The following is a 21,404-nucleotide window of genomic DNA, read 5'->3' as shown; positions in this document are numbered from 1 at the left end:
ATTTTAATCTCTATATTCAATGCTGCTTTACCGAAAATATTTCCAAACATATTTCAGAATTATAGGCCCATTTGAAATTATTATATTGGCTCATTACTTTTAAAAGAAAAATACTGAGAAATGCTGCAGTTTTTAATTGCTCTCAATTTCCCTAATAAGATATTTTTTCAGGTGGCAGGATTTTGCCTGGAGAATTTGGTTTGTAGCAGCTTGTGATGAATAATGGGTTACAAGTTTTCCACTTTTAACTACAAGTTCCAAGTTAAAGTACAAATATTATGGGGGCCGTGGCCAAGCAAGCCGTAATGGCGGACGCGAGTTAGGCGAGCTCCGTCCATCCCACTGAAATATCCTACGATATCCTGGTTCCCCCGACCAAACATCTAGCTGGAAGGGGGTGTGGAGACGCTGCCCCCCCCCCCGAGCGGCCATCCGACGAAGCTCCGGGGCGCCTGAGCGCGCGATCGGCGGCGGAATCGTGCCGCACGCGAGTCTGGGCCTGGGGGCGTTGCCGAAGCCGGAGAGTCGCGTGCTGCATCCGAGAGGCCCCTGGAGGTGGCAGGTCTCGGTGAGCCCGGCCCCGAGTGGAATCGTTGGTGCTGGGCCGGACGGAAGGTAATGGGAGCAGCGCTGAGGGCTGGCAGCCTGCGGGACACCGAAGAGGTATAAGCAGAGCCGACCACGTCACCGAGAGCCTGACAGAGAGCTACGTAGGGCCTTCCCGGCGTCCGGAGAGAGTGACGGCAGTGGCGGAGGGCCCAGCAGAGGGGACGTGCCCTCGAAATATGCGATGATGCACTGAGGGCTGGCGGTGGGGGAGCGCTGGGGGCCACAGCTGCAAAAGGATTCGGGTCTTCTTCATCGGAAATGCAGAAGCCTCCGCCGGAGGTACGCTCGCGGCCTGTGATAGCAAGATTCCTGAACTATTTAGATTGAGAGCCCGTGCTAAAGATCCGCTGCTTTATGAAAATGTGTGCATATAAATATTCCCCGACTACACCTGCCTAGTACAGCAACAGCGTCAATCCTTCATGGCAGCGAACGCCCGGCTGAGATACCTTAAGCTACCATATGCCCTGTTGTTTCCGGCTCGCCTGCGGGTGGTGTACCAATCCCGTACTCACTTCTTCGATACCCCGGAGGAGGTATTCAAGTGGACCGACAAGACTGTGCGGATGCGAGTGCCCACGTCGCCCAGCAGGGAGTCGGACTCCTCTGGAGAGGTGGCCCGGAAAGATCCGAAGGGACGGCAACGGTTGGGTGACGGGCGGTCACGATCCAGGAGGCGCTTTGTGTCAGGTGGGGTCTCCGCGGGGGGAGACCTTGAGCATGGACACTGATTTTTGGTACACTGACGCTTGGGGTTGGTAAGGGACGGGGGTGGTCTCCCTGGCCCCCAATGTGCTTATTGTAGTCCTTGTGCTGTAATGGTCGGGGGAGTTGAGGAGTGGGCTGGTTCTCTGCCGGACTTGTCCTGGTCGAGATTTGGCCCTAGGACCATGGGCTGTGAGTTGGGGATCCATTGGATGGGGCAGTGCCGCTTCCCCCGTTGGGATCTGGGTATTCGCCCCACCGCGACAGATGCTTCAGAGTTATTGAGGTATGGGGTGGGGGGTTTGTTGGGGGGAGTTATAGGTTCCGTGTCGCACTTCCATTGTGGGCTCCTGACTCTATTCTTACATCCAGCCGCAGTCCTCTACTGGTGAGGGAGATGGGGTCCCTTCCCTATGGCTAGCGCAACGTTAAGGGACACAGGAGTCCCAGGTACCCTCCGAATTATAAGCTGGAACGTGAGAGGGGCCCTTGACAAAATTAAGCGGGGAGCAATATTACATCAGGCAAAAAGGGCTCGGGCGGATATCCTCATGCTGCAGGAAACGCATCTCTTGGGTACGAAGACCCCATGTCTGCAGCGCTATGGGTACCAACAGATCTTTCATGCGGGATTTGCGAGGGGATCCAGAGGGGTGGCGATACTGGTCCATATGCACACACGCAGCAGTGGATTGACCCGTAGGGCCGCTATCTATTTATTAGGGGTACGGTTGGGGAGGTTCCAGTGATTTTGGGTAGTGTGTATGCCCCTCCTCCCCCCCCTCCCCCCCTGCAGTGGTCTTTTGTGGAGAAGGTACTGGCCCTTTGGGCGGATATGCCGGTTATGCTCTCTGTAGTGGGAGGGGACTGGAACGATGTTATGGACCTGGCCAGAGACCGAAGTGGGGGGAGGGTGGTATGAGGCGGGCGGCCCCACGAAACTAAGCTCCCTGGTGGCTAGTCTTGACTGGATTGATGTCTGGCGGTGGACCCACGGCGATAGGCAGGAATACACGTACCTTTCGGCGGTTCACAGCACCTTCTCGAGGCTGGACTACCTATTCATTCCCCGGGCGAGGGCTAGTGGAGTGGTGCTAGTAGAGATCCTGCCACGCGGCCTATCTGCTCATTCTCCAGTGTCCCTTGAGTTGGCTATGGGCAGAGGGCGGCAGCCATTTCGGTGTCGCCTGTCGCCGTGGCACCTGCAGAATGCAGCCTACAGTACATATATGAAGGAAGCTATTGCCCATTACTTCACTTCAAACGAGGGATCGTGTCTAGTGTTGGGTCCTTGTGGGAGGCCTTGAAGCCTACTCTACGAGGGGTGGATATCTCCTGGTGTTCAGCGGCCTGCAGCAAGCGCAGGGAAGAGCTGACGCGAGCGGAGGCCTCCGTTGAGGCACTCGAGCGGCAGGCCAGGTAAGAGGGAGGAGGACTGCGGGTGAGGCAACTGCTCCAGGCCCAACAGTCTTGCGCAGCCCTTCTTATGGATGAAGCTCGCCAGACTTGGCTGGTGACACGTAGTAGGATATATCAGTGGGGGGACAAGTCCCGGAAAATGATCTATCGGCTCTACCAGAGCGCCTTCCATGCCCAGGCCCTCCCGGGCTTATTGGATGGTAAAGGGGCACCGATCACTGACCAACTCCTTATAGCAGAAAGCTTTGCTGCCTATTATGCAGATCTTTATGCCCCCCGAGAATGCCTGCCAGCGGCCAACGTTGAGCAATTCTTAGCTGATCTACCCCCTAAACAGGTATCTGATGAAGTGCGGAAGTGCGGGATCGCCTGGAGCTTCCGTTAACGGAGGAGGCGCTCGGCACAGCCTTGGGTGAACTTAATTCAGGGAAGGTGCCTGGGCCCCATGGGTTCCCGAGCTAATTTTTCAAACGCTATAACACACAATTGGTCCCATATTATCAGGCCGTGGTGGAGGAGGCCAGGGAGAGGGGCATGCTCCCCCCAGACTGGAGACACGCAGAAGTGGTGGTATTTCTCAAACCCGGCTGGCCCCCGGATCAACGGGCCTCGTATCTCCCTATCTCCCTCTTTAATGTAGAGGCAAAGATCCTGGCCAAGGCATTGGCCAATCACCTTCTGCCCCACATATCTGCTCTTATACACCCTGATCAGGCAGGGTTCATGCCCCAGAGGGCCACCAGACATAACATAAGGCGGGCGCGCGTGGCGGTGGTTCGACAAACCGGGGAGCAGGCGGCGCTCCTGTTGGCAGACATGAATAGGTCCTTTGATTCTTTGAGCTGGGTATACCTGTTTGCCTTACTGCGCCGACTCAATCTGGGCCCGCGCTTTCTTTCCTACCTCCAGCTCCTCTATACAGACTTGACGGTGCGGGTGGCGGGGGCGGCATCTACTGTCTTTCCCATACAGCGGGGTACGCGGCAGGGATGCCCCCTGTCCCCATACCTGTTCGCGCTGGCGATGAAACCGCTGGCGGCGTGGGTACGTAGTGATGCGCAGGTTCGAGGTTTTGAGTGGTCTCCGGAGGTGTCGGACAGAATCGCATTATATGCGGATGACGTCCTGTTCTTCCTTACGGAGCTAGATGTGTCAGGGCCACGACTCCTACGGATTATGCAGATCTTTGGGGAGACGTCGGGACTTTATATGAATCCTCGCAAATCTACACTGTGGATTCTGGGGGACTGCTCGAGGCCCGGTGCGTGGGCGAAGGATTTTCAGCTGGCTGCGGGAGGGCTGAAATACTTGGGGGTGTTCCTTTCGGAGGCTCCGGCGCTTTCTTGGGACCGCAACATAACGCCGGTGTGGGACAGGATCCGCTCGGATCTCAAGACCTGGTCTCGAATGCCACTGACACTGTATGGCAGGTCGGCAATATTTAAGATGGTGGCGCTGCCTAGGCTGCTATACCAACTGCAAAACTATCCATATCCAATCCCACCTCGATGGTTCCGGCAGGTGAATTTAGTGTTGGGGCAGTTTCTGTGGGAGGGGGGGTAAAGTGCGAGTGGCCCTTAAAACATGTTTTCTATCCTCGTATTGCGGGGGAATTGCGTCCTCGGATGTCTTGTCTTACTACCAGGCCTCGCATCACCTTGTTCTCAACGAGTAGTGGTATGGGGATAGGATGGACCCGGCATACGCATTGGAGAGGCTGCTTATGGGATCTAATACACTACACACCATCCTGCACAGCAACATGCCGTCGGCCATGCGAGTGGTTTTCTTGATCTGGCGGCCAGCACTGCGTCGGATGGGTTGGTGGAATGTCTTAACTGAAGAGACCCCCCTCTGGAACAATGGGCGCTTTCCAGACCTGATGGCGCTAAGGGGCTTCCGCGGATGGGATGACATTGGCATCTCGACATTGGGAGACGTTATGAGTGGCACGACGCTTAAATCATTCCAGGACTTACAAAGAGAATTCTCTATGCCCCAATCACAGTTCTATAGATATCTCCAGCTGCGCCATGCACTGTCCCCTAGCCTGGAGGGTCTGACATCCCTCCCAGAGTTTAGTTCGTTGGAAGCGAGACTCTTTATGGGGGACTTGGAGACCAAAAAGATCTCCAGGATCTACCAGGCCCTAGTTATTCATTGCTCTACAAAGCTCCAGAAGTTGCGGGGCGACTGGGAGTCTGACGTAGGTGCCCTAGATGAGGAAGACTGGAGGGAGGCCCTGGCGGCTCCGAGGGCCTCATACAATTTAAATATCTGCATAGGGTTTATTTCACCCGGGCCAGACTGTTTCGAGCGGGTATGATTGCCGCTCCGGACTGCCTCAGGTGTGGCCAGGAGGAAGGAACATTTCTCCATACTACTTGGCAATGCCCTGCCCTAGACTGGTTCTGGAGGGGGGGTAATTACTTACCTGTCCGAGGTGCTGGGGTGGGCAATCCCACGAACGCCACAATTTGCACTGCTGCATGTCATGGAGGGCATTGGGCGCAATATATATAAGCGGCACCTGCTGCGGCTGGGCCTTACACTAGCAAAGCTGGACATCGCTAGAGCATGGAAGGCACCTCGAGCTCCATCAGTGACCGCATGCAAAAACGGCCTAGACTTCTGTATGGGTCTGGAACAGCCCATATTTGTGGCCCGGGGATGTCCACGCAAACACTATAAAATATGGAAAAGATGGGCGGACTACCAGGGGCTGTGGCTGGAGCAACCAGTGAAGGAAGAGGATCATGTATGGGGATGATTTGTGAGATTGGTCAGGCTGGGGGGGCGCCAGGCCGGTGGGTAAGACAGAGGGATCCATCTTATCGAGATATGACGTGGCAGCAGGACTTTAAGGCTGTGGTGGGGAATATATGGACATGGTGCAACGCAGGGGACAGGTTGGGGGGGGTTTGTTATTGTTCAGGATATAATTTTGTGGCCTTGCTGGATGGCAGGCATACAAATAGATTGCTTTAGTGACATAATGCATTGTGATTTCATGGATGACCCTGATACCCAGGGTACTGTACTATATATGCAATCGACAAATAAAATGTTTTAAAAAAAAAAAAAAGTACAAATATTATTGAGTTGACTCTTATTTACAGTTAATTTCAACAAATAATTATGAAGCATTTGTACCATTCAACTTATGTACATTGTGCAAATAAAGCTAAGACACCTGTATTTGTGGTCAGTATATTGATAACTTTTCACCGACACAAACAGGTTCTTCTCCTCAGACTAAAGTTTGTTTAGTGAAGGATGAAGCAAACTTGCATTCTATCTCTAAATTGAACTCACCATCAGAATTGAAATAACTAGGAGCAAGATAATATGGAAACTATTCTTTTAGAATGTAAGCTTCTCAAATCACAGGTGGCCATATAGAAATTTGATATCAGCTAAGAGATGTAGCGGATGCAATTCAGGGTGCTTTATGTAAAGAACCATAGTGTGCGGGACGTCCTGGTCATTATTTTTCTCAGGAAAGTTGCCTCAGCTAGAGACTGTATTACTTAAAAACAGTTTGTCTCGCCTTTCCTTTGCTTGGAAAATTCTCAAAACGCCACTCTAAATTGAGTATTTGAAAGAACTAAATGATTGTTGTTAAAGCACCTGTGTAGAGGAAATCATAGCTGCTTTGGAAATTGTCAGATTCGAGGTTATGTGTAAATGACTTTGAGTTAAACGCTTTTTAAAATGTTTTTGAAGTATCTTATCTTACCGTTTTTGTGGTGTTTTGGTTGCTCTCCAGATTGGTCAAGTTAAACAAGAACTTTCACGAAAGGATACAGAACTGCTGGCATTGCAGACAAAGCTTGAGACCCTCACTAACCAGTTCTCAGACAGCAAGCAGCATATTGAGGTGTTGAAGGAATCTCTCACAGCCAAAGAACAGAGAGCTGCCATTCTGCAGACTGAGGTGATGGAAAAATTGATGTTATTTTCCTTTCAAGTTACATTTTTATAACCATTGAGCGGATTGCTTGGATTCCTCGTTTATTATTGTATTATCTCTAAAAGGGTTATACCACTTTCTGGTTTGTATATGTCGTTTTTGTTTGAGTCCTATTAATTTAAAAATGGCTATCGGGTTCATCATAATTGTGGATACAACAGTCGAATCAGTGTGCTACTAACAAATTCCACCTGCACGAAATGTGATATAATCCCTGGTAACCATAAAACTGTTATTTGCTTCTTGTAAGTAGTCCAAGTTAAAGCAGTTTTTTCTTAGTGCTTTGGATTAGCTACTGCTGTCTACAAATGACAAAAGTCACATATGTAATGGGTGATTGGTTAAGAAGTAAAACTGGAAGGACAATACCAGAATGGAAGAAATTGGAGAACTATTTCCCTACCAAAGACGGAACTTGGGTATTCTTAGTTAACATGTGACAACATTGACATTTATACATTTATAGTAACCCGCAGACACTTTAAAGACCCTTGACTTTTTCACTTATAAATGTCTTTCTTTATACTGTATACTTTGTTTTGGAACCCCATGGTGATATATTGTTTATAACGCTCCTTCTTTTGTATAAAAGTGCTTTTTTACCTCTCACTTGTTCATGTTCCATTGTGTAAACGTTTCCCTGACTGTGGTTCTATAGCCATAAACTTGTGTGACTCACTCTATCAATGCACCATGAAGAGAGGAGGATGCCAATACTCTATAGACAGAAACCATTGCTAGGCATGAGTGCAGGGAGCTGCTGTTGTGTCTAAGGAGAACCCATCTACTCATCTAACCCTCAGAAGGAGTGTTAAACAAGAGGCGCATAATTTTCTTACGGGCACATGATTTGCTACAGAGATATAATTCTCTAGCATTGAAGGAATGAATATTTCAGGATTTTCTCTTCAGAATTTGTGTTAAAACTCACAATAGTTTTGGGGGGTTTTTAGTTGTAAAAATCGCCATTTTTTAAAAATAATAAAGTCTGAAATGAGTGACATACCCTCCTGCCGTTGGTCACGCTTACAATGATTGCTCTCAAAAGTCTGAGGCTTGTGTTAAAACATTTTCCAATGATGGTTATAGTTTGCAGCCAAGCCATCAACACTTCTGAAATGTCAGATTTTAGTTTCCACGTTCTAAAATCTGCTTTAGTTTCTTTCTGAAGTCCTCTATAGTTTCATTTTACTCTGTCACTTCCAAATATGTCTCTGCAGTGCATGTGTCTGGCTGTCTCTACTTTGTCGGTGCTCCACATAGTTTTGTGAAACTACATCCCAGGTAAGATGGTAAAAGGAGCAGTTTTGCTGACCTAGGCAGTCCTTTCTCTTGAACTCACGACCATCGTCAACAACTTTATAGCAAGTGCCACTGTCCCAGAAAATGCAGATGTCAGCGCCCTCCTAAAGAATCAATCGCCTGACCCCAGAAAACTCAAAAACTACTGTCCCATCTCACTACTACCTTTCCCTGCCAAAGTCATAGAGAAGGCAAATAATCAGCAACTCGCCAATCACCTGTAACACCATCAATTCCTGAACAGCTCACAAACCGGGTTACACAGGGACCACAGCACCGAAAGAACCCTCATTACAGCGACGGACAACATCTGTGCCACACTCAACTGAGGTAAGGCAGCTACGGCATTCAACACTGTCTCATACCATATGCTTGTTGCCAGATTCCACTACATTGGAATTTAGGGGGCAGCACTCAAGTGGATCCCCTTCTTCCTCACAGTGTTGTGTAGTTCCTATAAAACTATACAGGATCTGCGCGTTCGGACAGCATACACTGTAGGATTGTTGTCAGACTGATTCTGAACACCCCCACTGAGTATGTTGACCTCTTATAGCAGCTAGCTCACAATGTCACTAGAATCTCCTCTTACCAAGGAGAAAATAGTTCTTGGCAACCATCGAACATGACATCCCTGATCCCTCAGGACCATGGAAACAATATACTAGTTTTTGCTCAGTCACTCCTGCTTACTTAGTCTTTCTTAGAGAGTTACACAGAATAAACAGGCTTGGCGTTTTCAATAAGTATTTATTGAACAGTTGTTGTTCTTGTGTAAAATAGATGCGCTGCAACAACCGTTGGACAGTAAAGGATATAAATGATTAGCAGTACTACAAAAGTAAACGTATGGTAAAGCTCTACCATCTTACAGTGATCATGAATACATACAAGTATATAAAATACATGATAAAAAGATGCGTACTCCTACGATGCCTCCCTAACTAGATGTACCGAAGTGTACCTAGCATGTGTGTAGGTGTTAAGCCAAGAATCCCTCTAGGATAAGGTCAACCCCGTTACCTGACTGGTCTCGAGCTGGACACCCCTCGAGGGATTTTAGACCACTGCGAGCTGGAGTATCTGCATGCAGGAACCTCTGCGTCTCTGGTCAGTGTGTCGGCTGGGAAGTCCTGGTCTCCTCTGTCTATCTTAGCAGGATGTGATGTATATATACCCATAGATCTCCCCAGGGGTCCTACCTCGCTGTATTACTGTATCGGACTTAGGATGACGTCGGGCATGAACTTTATACATAGATATTATACAGGAGAGGGTAGTCCTGCTGTGCTTCCAAGAATCCTCATGCATAATGTATGAGATTTCAAACTAGGGAAATACCTGCGTTCTGAATGCAGTGTCGTAGCTAGATAAAAGGTCAGCCCCTGTAAACTGTTATAAGTGTAATGTAGGTGAAGGGTTATGAAGTTACCTGAGCCTATATCAGTGTACCTATATGGAATATAACCGGAAGAATGTAAAGAGTACATCTCATTCAATCAATCAGAACATTTGTAGAGTGCACTACTCACCCACGAGGGTCTCAAGGCGGGTGCTGCTACGTCTCTAAGCCCCCCTTTTCAACACTTAAATGACACTGCTGACCTACATCGTCCAATCCCATGGACTCAATATCATCTCTTATGCCGACGGCACACAACTCATCCTCTCAATCTCAAAAAATCCCACCAACACCAGGAACAACTTCCACAATTGCATGACCAGCGTCGCAGGCTGGATGAAGTAAAACTGCCTGAAGCTCAACAGCGACAAGACAGAAGTGCTAATCTTTATAAATGATAACTTCGCCTGGGGCTCCTCCTGGTGGCTTTCAGAGCTTGGCCCCACATCAACCCTGACTGAGCAGGCCAGAAACTTCAGATCCTCAACAACAAACTTACCACAGTCTCACAAGTCTACGCTGTCAAATTCTCCTGCTTCTTCATCCTGCGCATGCTATGCATGCCATGGAAGATCTTCAAGAAGCTCCCCCAGGACTCATTGTGCACCATCACTCAGGCCCTTGTCACAAGCAGACTGGACTGTGTCAACGCATTGTATGCAGTAATACCATTCCGCCTCCTACAAAGACTCCAGACCATCCAGAATTCTGCCACCAGATTCATCCTGGACCTCCTTCGACGTACCTACATCACTCCCCACCTAAGGCAGCTGCAGTGGCTCCTGGTCCAGAAACGCTGCCAGTTAATGCTCCTCACACATTCATTCAAGGCTATGCAAAACACCAACCACTGCCTCCCCTTCCATCAACCCACCAGACAACTTCGCTCTGCCTCTCTCTCTCGCCCTGGTACCGGGCAGAACAAGAGCCATAGGCAGATCCTTCTCCCATCTCATGACAAAGTCTTGGAACAACCTGCCTCTTCACATAAGGACCTCCACATCGCTGCTGGCATTCCAAAAGAAACTGATGGCTTGGCTCTTCCACTAGCACTCTAGTCTCTCCACCAACCACTGTTGGACTCGGTTTTCACCTGGCTAGTGCCTGGATACCCTCACAGGTGATAAACTTCTTTCTACAATTTCCCTAACCTAACATAACACTTAAATTGCTATTACTGAAAATGATCATGACTTTAACCTTTACCCAGATGTCTTTTATTGCCTGGACCTACCCGGTTTCGGGCAGATTTACTATTCTATCTCCAGTACTAGGCAACTTGGTACCTTGAGCCATGTGAGGTTGTAGTAGTGTCTGTATTTGCATTATTGTCTACTACGTTATTCTGCTGCCTGTTCTTCTTGCTCATCATTCCTAGTTGATCCTCCTGTTTCTATTCATTTTTCCTAAGCCTTTGAAAGCAGAGGCTGAAGAAACTTGGTTTAAAGAAACCTATTTTGGAATCATAACCACAAAACTGCTTTTCTTCCTTGCCCAGTATTATCTTTCTGCATGGTTAATAATAAAATATGCAGAGGTCCTGTGTATTGCCATATTTGTACTTCTTTTTTCTTCACACACATTTAACATCCCTAAATGTGTGGACTAAGACAGGTGTGTATCATGCACTCAGTTGGCTTCCTTTCAGGGTGTGATTAAGAACCCTAGATTACTACAATATCCTATTGAAAGAAACCATGTCCAAAATGCATGCTTTTTTTCAGTGAAGAGGACCATGACTTACCAAGAAGCCGTTAAACCATCTGGTCTTAAAATTAGATATGTGGATTCAGATGGTGATATATGAGCCACTCGCCCTGATTTGCAAATGCAGAGAACTAAAGTCACCAAGGTCAATATGGTGATGGTTGGCAACAACCTACGACGCAAATGGTACAGATCCTTCTGGAGATGTTCAACAATCGCCATGAAATGGCGTATTTATCAAAGTCTGGAACCACCCTCAAGACGAAGTTCTGATGCATCAATACCAAATCCATCTAATCTGCCAGTGGCTCCAGGTTCAGTCCTACCAAACATTATAAAACAAAGCCCCTGGATAAAAAGGAGCTGAACAAGAAGTTATCTTCGTCCATTAGGTTGTCTTCTGACTCTGATGGTGACATGCCTACTTCAGATGATGACCAACCAGGTTCATCAGGAAACCCTCTAAGTTTAGTATTACATGGATGGTGCAGATTCACCACATTCTCCCACATACAGTGACGGCGATGGTGACGCAGAGCCTCAAGATACTCCAGCTACACCTGCACAGGAATCTTATTGGAATTATTTTGATACCAGAGGGTGTAAGTCCAGATCCTAAGTTGACAGACACTCCACTGGACGACATTGGGAGGTTTCACATTCCTGCAGAGAAAGCATCTCAGCATTTTAGTTTACTAACCACATATGTGGAGAAAACGTGTTTCCTTGTGGTGGGGCTTAATCATGCTGATAACTCCCCTCCTAGCCTTCGCCCTTGCTTGGACGAAATTGCCAAATGAATAAACTACTCCTTCCTGAAACTAAACGGTGGGGAAAAAACCGAGATGATGATTCTGGGGAATCGGTCTCCCCTTGACCTTAACACAATATGGCCGACTACCTTGAGCCCATTCCTATTTCCAAGACCCAGTTAAAAAGTCTGGGTGTCTGGCTAGACCAAGACCTCACTTTCAAGACACAGGCGTGTAACGCAGCGGCCACGTGCTATGGCATCCTGAAAAGTCTCCGTAAAGCCCTCCCTTTTCAGGCAAGAAAAATAATGGTTAAGGCACTCATCCTGTCATGGCTGGATTACGGGAATGCTCTTTACTTAGGTGCTCCATTGCGACCTTTTCCAAACTCCAGATGATACAAGATTGGGCAGCCAGATTCCTTTTGGATAGTCCTAAACATCAATCAGCAAAACCTGCTCTGAACTCTCTCCACTGGTTCCCCATTAGGGAAAGAGTTAATTTCAAGTCGATGTGCATTGTCCATGAGTCTTTAGCCGGAAAGGGCCCGGCTATTAACCACTCCTTCATCCAGCCCGATCGGGCTATCCGACGCCTTTGCTCAGATGACTTGTACCTGGTTACTGTCCCAAGGATTAGGAAAGCTAGAAGCAGAGGCCGTCAATTCTCTTACAATGCAGCTAAGCTTTGGAACTCCCTTCCTCTTCACCTACGCAAGGAATACAACCATCTGGCCTTCCATAAATTGTTAAAGACCTGGCTATTCCCCTAGTCTGGTTGGTTCTCTATTTGCCGTTACCAGCGCTGGGATGCCTTCGGGTAGCCATGCGCTTTACAAATGTTTTTTTCATATAATTCATTTCATTTTTAATGTTAAGGAAAAGGTCCAAAGAAGTGTAGATCAATTCTATATTAGACCACTTTTGGGTAGAAGGGTTAATCACTATGCAAAATCCTACTACGGCTACTGCCAATTTATCACTTATTGAGAAGAAATACAAGGCAACCAGTACAGCGCTGCTTTGCATTTTATACCAGGTTAAGACCGATTTTGTGGTTTTGGCTGCGGTCCAAAGAAGATCATGCAACCCTTCGACCTCTTGTTAGGCTCCTATGGACAAAGGACACAAATGGGTGTCCATGGGAAAAATAATCAAGTTACTAGAAGCAGTTGTTGAGAAGATTGATAATGCTTCTGTTGTTGTGGCAGGATTTGACTGGTAACTATGGCGTGGCATAGCTCCATTACTGGAAAAACTTCCTGAGGGAGACGTAGCCAAAGCCAAAAGAATAGTGAAGGATAGGAAGCAGACTTCGTCTTCTGTAATTGATGACTCCATGGATGCCTCCACTTAGGCCTTTCGTCAAATAGGAAACGGAAATGTTATGAGGTTTGGTTGGCTGAAGAGTACTTATTTTAAGCTCGAAGAGTAATAGACATGACTTTTGATGGTTCTAATATTTTCGGGAAAAGGGTTGAAACGCTGCAGTCCTTTAAAGCAGACAAAGAAACTGCTAGATCTTCAGGTGTTCCACAAAATCGATAGCAATGCAAAAATTATAGACATCAAGCTCAGAGGTCTTACAACCGGGGTCATATTTTAGTTCCTACAGACATTATGAAACAGATGCTCAGTCTCAAAGACAACAAAGAGATCAGAATAATGGTTCCAATAATAACAGGACAGAGGAGAAAAGGTAATTAATGACTTTCCCATCAAAGCCTGCTTCCTAGAAAGGTTGCCTGTAGGCGGCAGAAAGTCGAAATTCAAAAACAAACTGCTGACATATTGCATCATACAGATGGGTATATGACATAGTGAATAAAGGTCATACCCTGAAGTTTATGAAAATGCTACCAGAGATTGCACCAAAAAGAGAAAATCACAAGCACCTTCCTCGGTTGTTATTGGACATTGCTAAACTTTAAAAAAAAAAAAAAAAACAAGCATTGGAGGAGTTACCAATTGGAGAACAATCTCAAGGATTTTATTCCAGATTCGTTCTATGATTGAAAAACATCAGGGGATTGGCGCCCATCCTTGACCTAAGGAATGTCAGCTAAGTATATGAGGACCCAGGGTTGCCAGGTGATTACTCTGCAGCACATCTTGCTATTCCTGAGAGGGGGAGATTACTCTGCATCCATAGATCTCGAGAATGCTTATTTCAACATCCTGATTCATGCGAAAAACGGGAGGTTCCTTCATATTGTGGTGGCAGATCACCGCTGTTCAAAGCTTTACCCTTCGGACAGAAATTTGCCCCAAGAGTTTTCACAAGTACCTGTTGCTGATAGCTGCCATCATAAGGCGAAAAGGTGTTATGGTATATCCATACCTGGACGATTGCCTCATTCTAGCAAGCACTTACGTCCAGGCATTGTAAATATCCAATCTTACAAGATGCACACTGTTAAATCTAGGATTATCCATCAACCACAAGAAATCCCAGCTAATTCCAAGCAGGAATATTGTTTCCTTGGAATCAATATGTTTGCATATATGGGTTTGGTATACCCTTCACAAGTCAGGGGAGAAAAGTTAATTTGACATTGCATGCCTTTGCAGACCAGGAACAACACCACCACAGTCAAAACACCGAAGGCTATTCTAGGCACAATGTCTTCATCCATTCTTCATATTTCACATTGCTGTTTGCGCATAAGTATTATTCCGGAACAGTTGAATGCCCAAAGGCAACAGATTTCAGGGGAGTAGGACGAGTTTGTTCGGGTGACCTCTCCTATGAAAGTCGCTCAGATGTTGTGCAGTAAAAACCTCTTCAGAGGTCACCGGTTAAAACCAGACAAACCTCCACTGTTTTTGGGAACGCATGCATCCCTCTTAGGGCAGTGTGCTCATATCCAGGGATTAGAAACAAATGGTCAACAGAGTGCAACATGCATATAACTTCCTGGAGCTTAGGACAGTGAGATTAGCATTGAAAGCCTTGTCACTGGTGCAGAGCATGCATGTCGGGATTCGAACGGACAAAACCACGAGTATATTTTACTTCCTGAAACAAGGAGGTACCGGATCACCTCATGCTTTCGAAGGAGGCCCAGAAATTATGGAGATGGGCTATTGATTACAACGTGGACATTTCAGTATGAAAATGTTCCGGGAGTGCACAACAGTATAGCGGATCACTTGAGCTAGCATTACCTGGTTGTTCACGAGTAGCAGTTGGGCGATGGTCAGGTAGATCTCATATATTACATATGGGGCACTCCACAGTGGGACATGTTTGTGGCTCACAAAACCTGCAAATGCACCAAGTTTGCCAGAAGACGGTGGTGTCCAGAGTCGAGTGGAGATGCTTTCATAATAGACTAGACAGGGATGTCCATATATGCCTTTCCCCATTTTCAGTGATACCGAGGGTAATTTACAAAATGAAGATGGAATGATGCACGGCTATTTTAATAGCTCCAGTTTGGCCTTACCAGGATTGGTATGTGGACCTATGGAATATATCGGCACAAACCCCAATCCAGATCAAAACCGATCCATGCTTGTTGTTAAACAGAAAAATTCTGCCCCACCATGCCCAGTCCTTAACATTGACTGCATGACTCACCAGGGCATAGAATTTGGTCACTTACCGATTCCGAAGGATTGTGGACAAATTCTTGATGCTGTAGAGCATCTTCTACAATAAAGTCGTACAATACAAATGGAATCTTTTTGTCTTTTGAATCAAAAGATACACTAAAATTGTTTCCCTATGAATTCTTGCTGAATGTTTTAAGCCAGCTACGGGTGGACTATTGGTTGCTTTGAATAAGGTTCATTTGACGGCAACTTCCAAATTCCTTCGGAAGTCAAACAATTTGTCATTATTTTCCCAACGAATAATTAAAGAAGTTATGAAGGTACTTTTTAGACTATTCCCTCCAGCTTCGAAATTGCACCAGAGAAGCAACTGAATACAGTTTTGGATGGTTTGATGCGTTCTCTCTTCAAGCCCATCCATAAAGCGAGTCTACAGCATCTCTCTTGGAAAGCAGCCTTTTTGCTGGTCCTCACTTCAGCTAGGAGCGTAATACAAATGTCACGCAAACAACCTTTCTTGCATGCATTTTGGACAAAGAAAAGTAACTTTAATGACGAATCTTAAGTTCATTCCGAAGGTACCTTCTACATTCCATTCCAGACAAAAAATGTAACTGTCTACTTTTTTTTCCAGATCCATCGAGGACAATGGAAGGATCCTTGTATTCTTTAGATAAAATATGATGCCTTATGTTCTATTTACAGGTCACAAAATCTTTACGCAAATCAGTTCTACTGTTTGTTGCTTGTGGTGCAATTAATAGAGGAAAATCAGTTGTGAAACAGACTTTAGCAAGATGGATAGTTTCTTGCATTATAAGATCTTATGTGCTCGAGTAAGTATAAGACTTGAACAAACTAAGTCAGAGCTCATTCTCCAAGAGCAGTGGCGGCAACGGTGACCCTTTTTACAGGGCTCTGTTTCAGGGAGATTTGTAAGGCTGCCACGTGGAAGACTACTCGTGCCTTTGCAGAGCATTACTACATTGACGTTGATGTCAAGAAGGATTCCGGAGTAGGAAGGGCTTTCCACCTACTGTTTATTGTGTACTGCTATGTTAATCTTAACTCGCGCTTGTGAATCTATAGAAAATCCAGTTTTAGAGAATGAAGAAGTTACTTACCTGTAATTCCATTTCTCTATCATTTACATATTTTATAGATTTACATGCGACCCACCCTCCTACCCTGGTCATGAGGCTTTATTTATAGTAACTCTGAGTAAGTTACGAGCTTTATTTATGCTAACTCCGAGTTAATGTTATGAGTTTAAAGCCTCTGGTAAAGTAAAACCTGAGGGTGCTGGTCTCTGATTGGCTGTAGTTTGGGTCATGCATATTGATGAAAATAGGTTAATAGTCTGTTTTAAAATTCAGTGTATTTTAGTGCAAGCCCTGCACTGCTGTGTTAGCATTGTTGCAAAGGGTTCCCAGCCTGGAATAATTTGAGTATGTGAATCTTTGAAAGATACCAATGCTGTACAACAAGGCTTACAGATAAGTAACTTTTTTCCTTCCTCTCTGAAAACTATTGCGATGAAGATGAACTCTATGGACGCTTATATTTTCTGTAAATGTAAATGTTCTTTGGGTCCAGGAGGATTTCTTAATATTTTAGGTCATTCTGTGATTTTTCACAATGTGAAGAGAACAAAGGACTGCTTATACTACGTTCTACCTTAGCTACTGGAGGTAGTCAGTCTGCAGGGTTCATGTTCGCTTCATCCTTGATGCCCATCATCCTCTTACTTCATCCCCTCCAAACTCTGCTGGGGTTGATCAGATCCTCTTTAATACTGAGCACTGCTCTTGAGAAGTTATTTGAATCAGAGCAGAGGCTTTACTCCTCAGCTCACCTCAGGTGAAAATGAAGGTGTAAGCAGAGGGAGTGAGGTAGGGGTCATAAAACTACCGCCCCCAATACCAGTGTGTGAGCCTACCCCTACCTCGAACCTGAGTTCTGGGTTATGTGCCCCAGTACGAGTTTCCAGTCGTCACTTTGTTGATCCCCTTACATTTCAGATGTGAACCCGCGACCAGGCAAAATTCTACAGTGGCTGCATCATTCTTTATAGATGAGAAAAATCTGATTGGTGCGCCCTTTAGGGTCCATGACAAAGGAATAGTGGGAGAAACATTGAGCCTGTTGAGTGCTTAACGTCTTAGTGTGGAAGACTGTATGCTGTGGGAAGTAAACCTAATTACGTAAAGAGAGGATGCCATCGTCTGTGAATGTGTCTAGAGAAAAGGCACCTGGGGCCGTATTGCACAAAGTGCCCCAGGGGCGCAACAGGCGTTTGCGCCTGCTTTGAGCAACCCCAGGGCACTTTGGTATTACAGAAGGGGCCACAGGCACTTGTGCGCCCCCTACTGCAATACTGAAAGCGCTGGTGCACATAAAGCGCCTGCGCTATCTTCAGGGGGTGTTCCCTCATTTGCATGGGGGCGTACCTCATGCAAATGAGGGAATCCCTTTGCCTCTGTGCCTGTGGTGGGTGCAGAGGCAAAAAAGCCCTCTGGAAGGGTTGCAATCCCCCTTAAAAGCAAATACGGGTTTTCGCCTGCATTGTGAAAACACGGAGCGGCTTCAAAGCGGCTGCTCCAGAGAGGATGTGGCATAACGGCCAGAGCTGCCGACGTCGTCACTGGGGAACCAGGTTGGAGTCCCGGCATTGGCTCAACATCCTTTGATGCTGGGCAAATCACTTAATCTCCCCGTGCCTACCAAAGAGTGAACCAGTCCTTGTGTAATGTAACTGGTGCTCATGTAAAGTGCTCCAATACATTTGTGTCTAGTTTGCGCTGTATAAAAACTGCACATAAATAAATAAGTACACTTCCCCCAGGTCAGCGCAAGTTCGCAGCTGCCCTGAGGGCAGCACATTCATCATAATATGCGCATTTCCCTTCAATGTGCTAAAAGGCAATAAAGGAAAATGCGCCACATCAATAATGCGGCCCTTGGAGCCTTGCAGAAGAGTTTAAGCTGCACCCTTTTAGAATAGTCAAAGCAGGACATAAGTCCTAAAAAAGGAAGTGCAGGGACGCGGACTTCACGACCGGAAGTGACGGCATGAAAGGTGGCTTGCACCATCAGACTCATTGCCTCCCCTCGCTCACCCCTTAGATGCGATTGCATCAGAGAAGCCAGCGCGTGAGCAGCATTCTGAATGAGCTCTGATCTCGCCCCAGAGAGGCCAAAGACTAAGAGTGAATGTGTGCCTCCATTAGCTCCAGTCATCGAGCTCCCGGTAAAATAAGTGGGGGCACGCCGTCCACCCGCGTGGTACCCCGACTCCAGCCCTGAGTCAAAGGATTTCACGGCGTCTGCTAACGGTTTACCTCCATGATTTCTCGGTATGTTTGAAGCATCATTAAACATCGTCTTTTTTCGGGCCTAAAATCTTAGTTATACACAGGATGTTTTTACATGTGTAAAAGGGATCGCGTCTACCAAGTCAGGGGCTCCTCCCCAACTTGTGTTCTTAAATCATGTGCTAAACCAGTGGTCACACTTGGAGGGGCGGTGCGCCACCTCTCAAACATCTTAGCTTAAATACACGCCTCGCGTCGTTGAAAGACTAACGGCGTAACGTTTTCCTGGTCCTTTGTAGTGGGAACGAACTAACTATGTGGAAGACACATTTGCGTGTAACTGGTTCTTACGTGAAGCCGCTAGGTGGCGATGTAGAATAAGCGATCATAGTGTGTCTGTTTTTAACCCCCCACCCCACTCCCCGCGATTTAACAGCCGCAGCATTTTGAGAAGGTCATGCAGGCATTTTCACTTCTGACTTGTAATGGGACCGACGCATTTCAAAAGTGGGATGTATATACTTTACGGTGCTGGGCGCATTCGGAAGTCCTTGTATGCAGTGTCCTGACGCACTCCTAGCGTTTTGCACCCTATGCACTGTGATATTTTTGATTTCTGATCAAAATTGCTTCTTAAAACGAATAAATAAAATGAACTGAACCGTAGGTCCTATTTTTATGATTGCAAAAGTACAACTGCAAATCCTATGGATGCGAGGTGCAGTTATTTTAAACTCCATTGTGATTGAGGGCGGTAAACATAACAAAAGGGCTGCATGGCAGCTGTAAATGAAATTACGATGGGTTGCATTTGTAGGGAGAGCGACGATATAGTCCTAAGTAGTCTATTTGTGTAGTATATGACAACATAAAACCAGTCTATTGGGAATCGGGTCCTAGCTCCAGGAAATCTGTAGATACAATGTTGTTAGTCTTTGACGTTTCTTCATTTGTTAAGATGCGAATAATATATTTTAAAATTGGCCATTCATATGTTGGGAAGATATAGCATTTCTTAACGCAAGTAAGCATTCTGCATTTCTCCATACAGCTGCACCTTTTCATTCTGTTCCTTCAAGTTGGGAAAATATGATGATTGCCATTCATACAATAGTGTGAAATAGGAAATTAATACAAAGTACCCCTAGGAATTGTACTATCTGCCTTGTGAGATTCTACCCACATACGCTGTTGGTTATATGCTAGGCCTCTCACGAGAGCATTTCGCTTATTTTTCTGATATAATTATTTCATGAACCTGTGCAATGGACACAGCTGTAAAGAGGTGCCTTTAAAAAGCGCTCGAATCTTTCTGGCCCCACATTCTAGTAAATCCACCTCAGCACATTGATTATGAATTGTGACTCAGGTCTCCTGGTTTGCACGTGGATTACTCTTCTCCTTCAAGGATATAAAAGTCTTGCTTACATATACACAATTTTTCTATAAATTCCATCTTCAGTACATACCGTTGGGTTTTTCACAAGTAAGACGTTTTCCTGTGAAAAGGTATTTTTGATGGTATCGTGTGACAAATAGTCATTCATCTTTTGCAAACGCTTCTGTAGGTTGCTCAGGCCTTTTGTAGATATAGGAAGGTCCGAAAATGTCGAATTCTCAAAGGCTGGGTATATCTTACTGGGTGAATCGTTTCGAAGCCCAGAAGTAAACAGTAACAGTAACGAAGCCACCAGCGCAGAATTCAGTCACATTTCACATAGGACCTGACAAGCCCCAACCGGATCCGAAAGAGGGGGCGTTTCCTCTGAGGCAAGCAGGCGGGGAGGGTATTGGGGTTAACTTTTCAATTCGTAAAGGAGCCTGTATACATAGCTGCTACCTTTACAATGTCTCTCCAAATGTGCCAATATTTGCCTTGGATCCGGAAGTCCCCTGGAAAGGTTTCGTGTGCCCGAGCTTGCCCTTCTTTGTTGTGTTGTGTACTGTGTGTGGTTTGGCAAGGAGAATGAACACATAGTGCGGGTGCCTGGAATGGTGAGCTCTATGGGCAGCCGGCCAAGATCATGAAACCTGTCCCTCCTGTCCCCCTCTCCATCACTCTGGTGGTGCTTCCCCACGATGTAGAGTCGCTTTAGGTGGAGGTGATCGGATATCTTTTAATCATCTCGATCATTAGGCGGCTTGTCTTTTTTGAAAATCGAAAATGGATATATTTAGAAAGAAGAGAGATTTCTCCAGCGACACCTTCAAGGAAATTGCCAGCTCATGAACTCTACGGGGATCTATCTGATGGTACTCACATTCCCCTCCCTTGTTTTACAGCTCGTCTTCTCTTCACGTGTTTGAGTACTCTCGGAGTACTGGAGAAACAAGACAGACACAGGTCTGTCTCCAAAGCAGCCTGGCAGTGCAAAACACATGATTAAATCTGAGCCCACCATCCTCATTTATGAAATCCACTTTACCTTCCGTTCTTTGTCAAACATCTTTTTTTAAATTTACATATCGAATTTTTATTTAAAACAAAGTATTTGCCAGACGGAAAAAGTGCCCTTAGATCCCTGTGGAAGTGACAGCTAATGATGACCCTGTTTGTAATGGACCTCTTTAAGTGCAGTGCAGAGTTATTTTGTAGCAAAAAACATGTCTGTCCCAAGCAGTTTAAGTAGCTCTCACTTATCAAAGAAGGGGTAGGAATTAGCA

General features: G+C 46.1%; 1 protein-coding gene across 11 annotated transcripts in view; it reads left to right on the top strand.

Moving 5' to 3' along the window:
• Nucleotides 1-21,404, top strand: part of ERC1 (ELKS/RAB6-interacting/CAST family member 1) — a 1,928,212-nt gene that overhangs the window by 673,288 nt on the left and 1,233,520 nt on the right. For all 11 annotated transcript variants that reach the window (XM_085652245.1, XM_085652246.1, XM_085652244.1 and 8 more), the window contains one exon: nt 6,503-6,670. In XM_085652245.1, coding sequence (XP_085508371.1) covers nt 6,503-6,670 — 168 coding nt within the window. The remainder of the gene's footprint in view (nt 1-6,502; nt 6,671-21,404) is intronic.

This window comes from Triturus cristatus, chromosome 4_1 (assembly GCF_964204655.1).
Source record: "Triturus cristatus chromosome 4_1, aTriCri1.1, whole genome shotgun sequence".
Taxonomy (NCBI): domain Eukaryota; kingdom Metazoa; phylum Chordata; class Amphibia; order Caudata; family Salamandridae; genus Triturus; species Triturus cristatus.
Note: the sequence above shows the minus strand (reverse complement) of the source record. Positions and strands in the feature narration are given on the sequence as shown.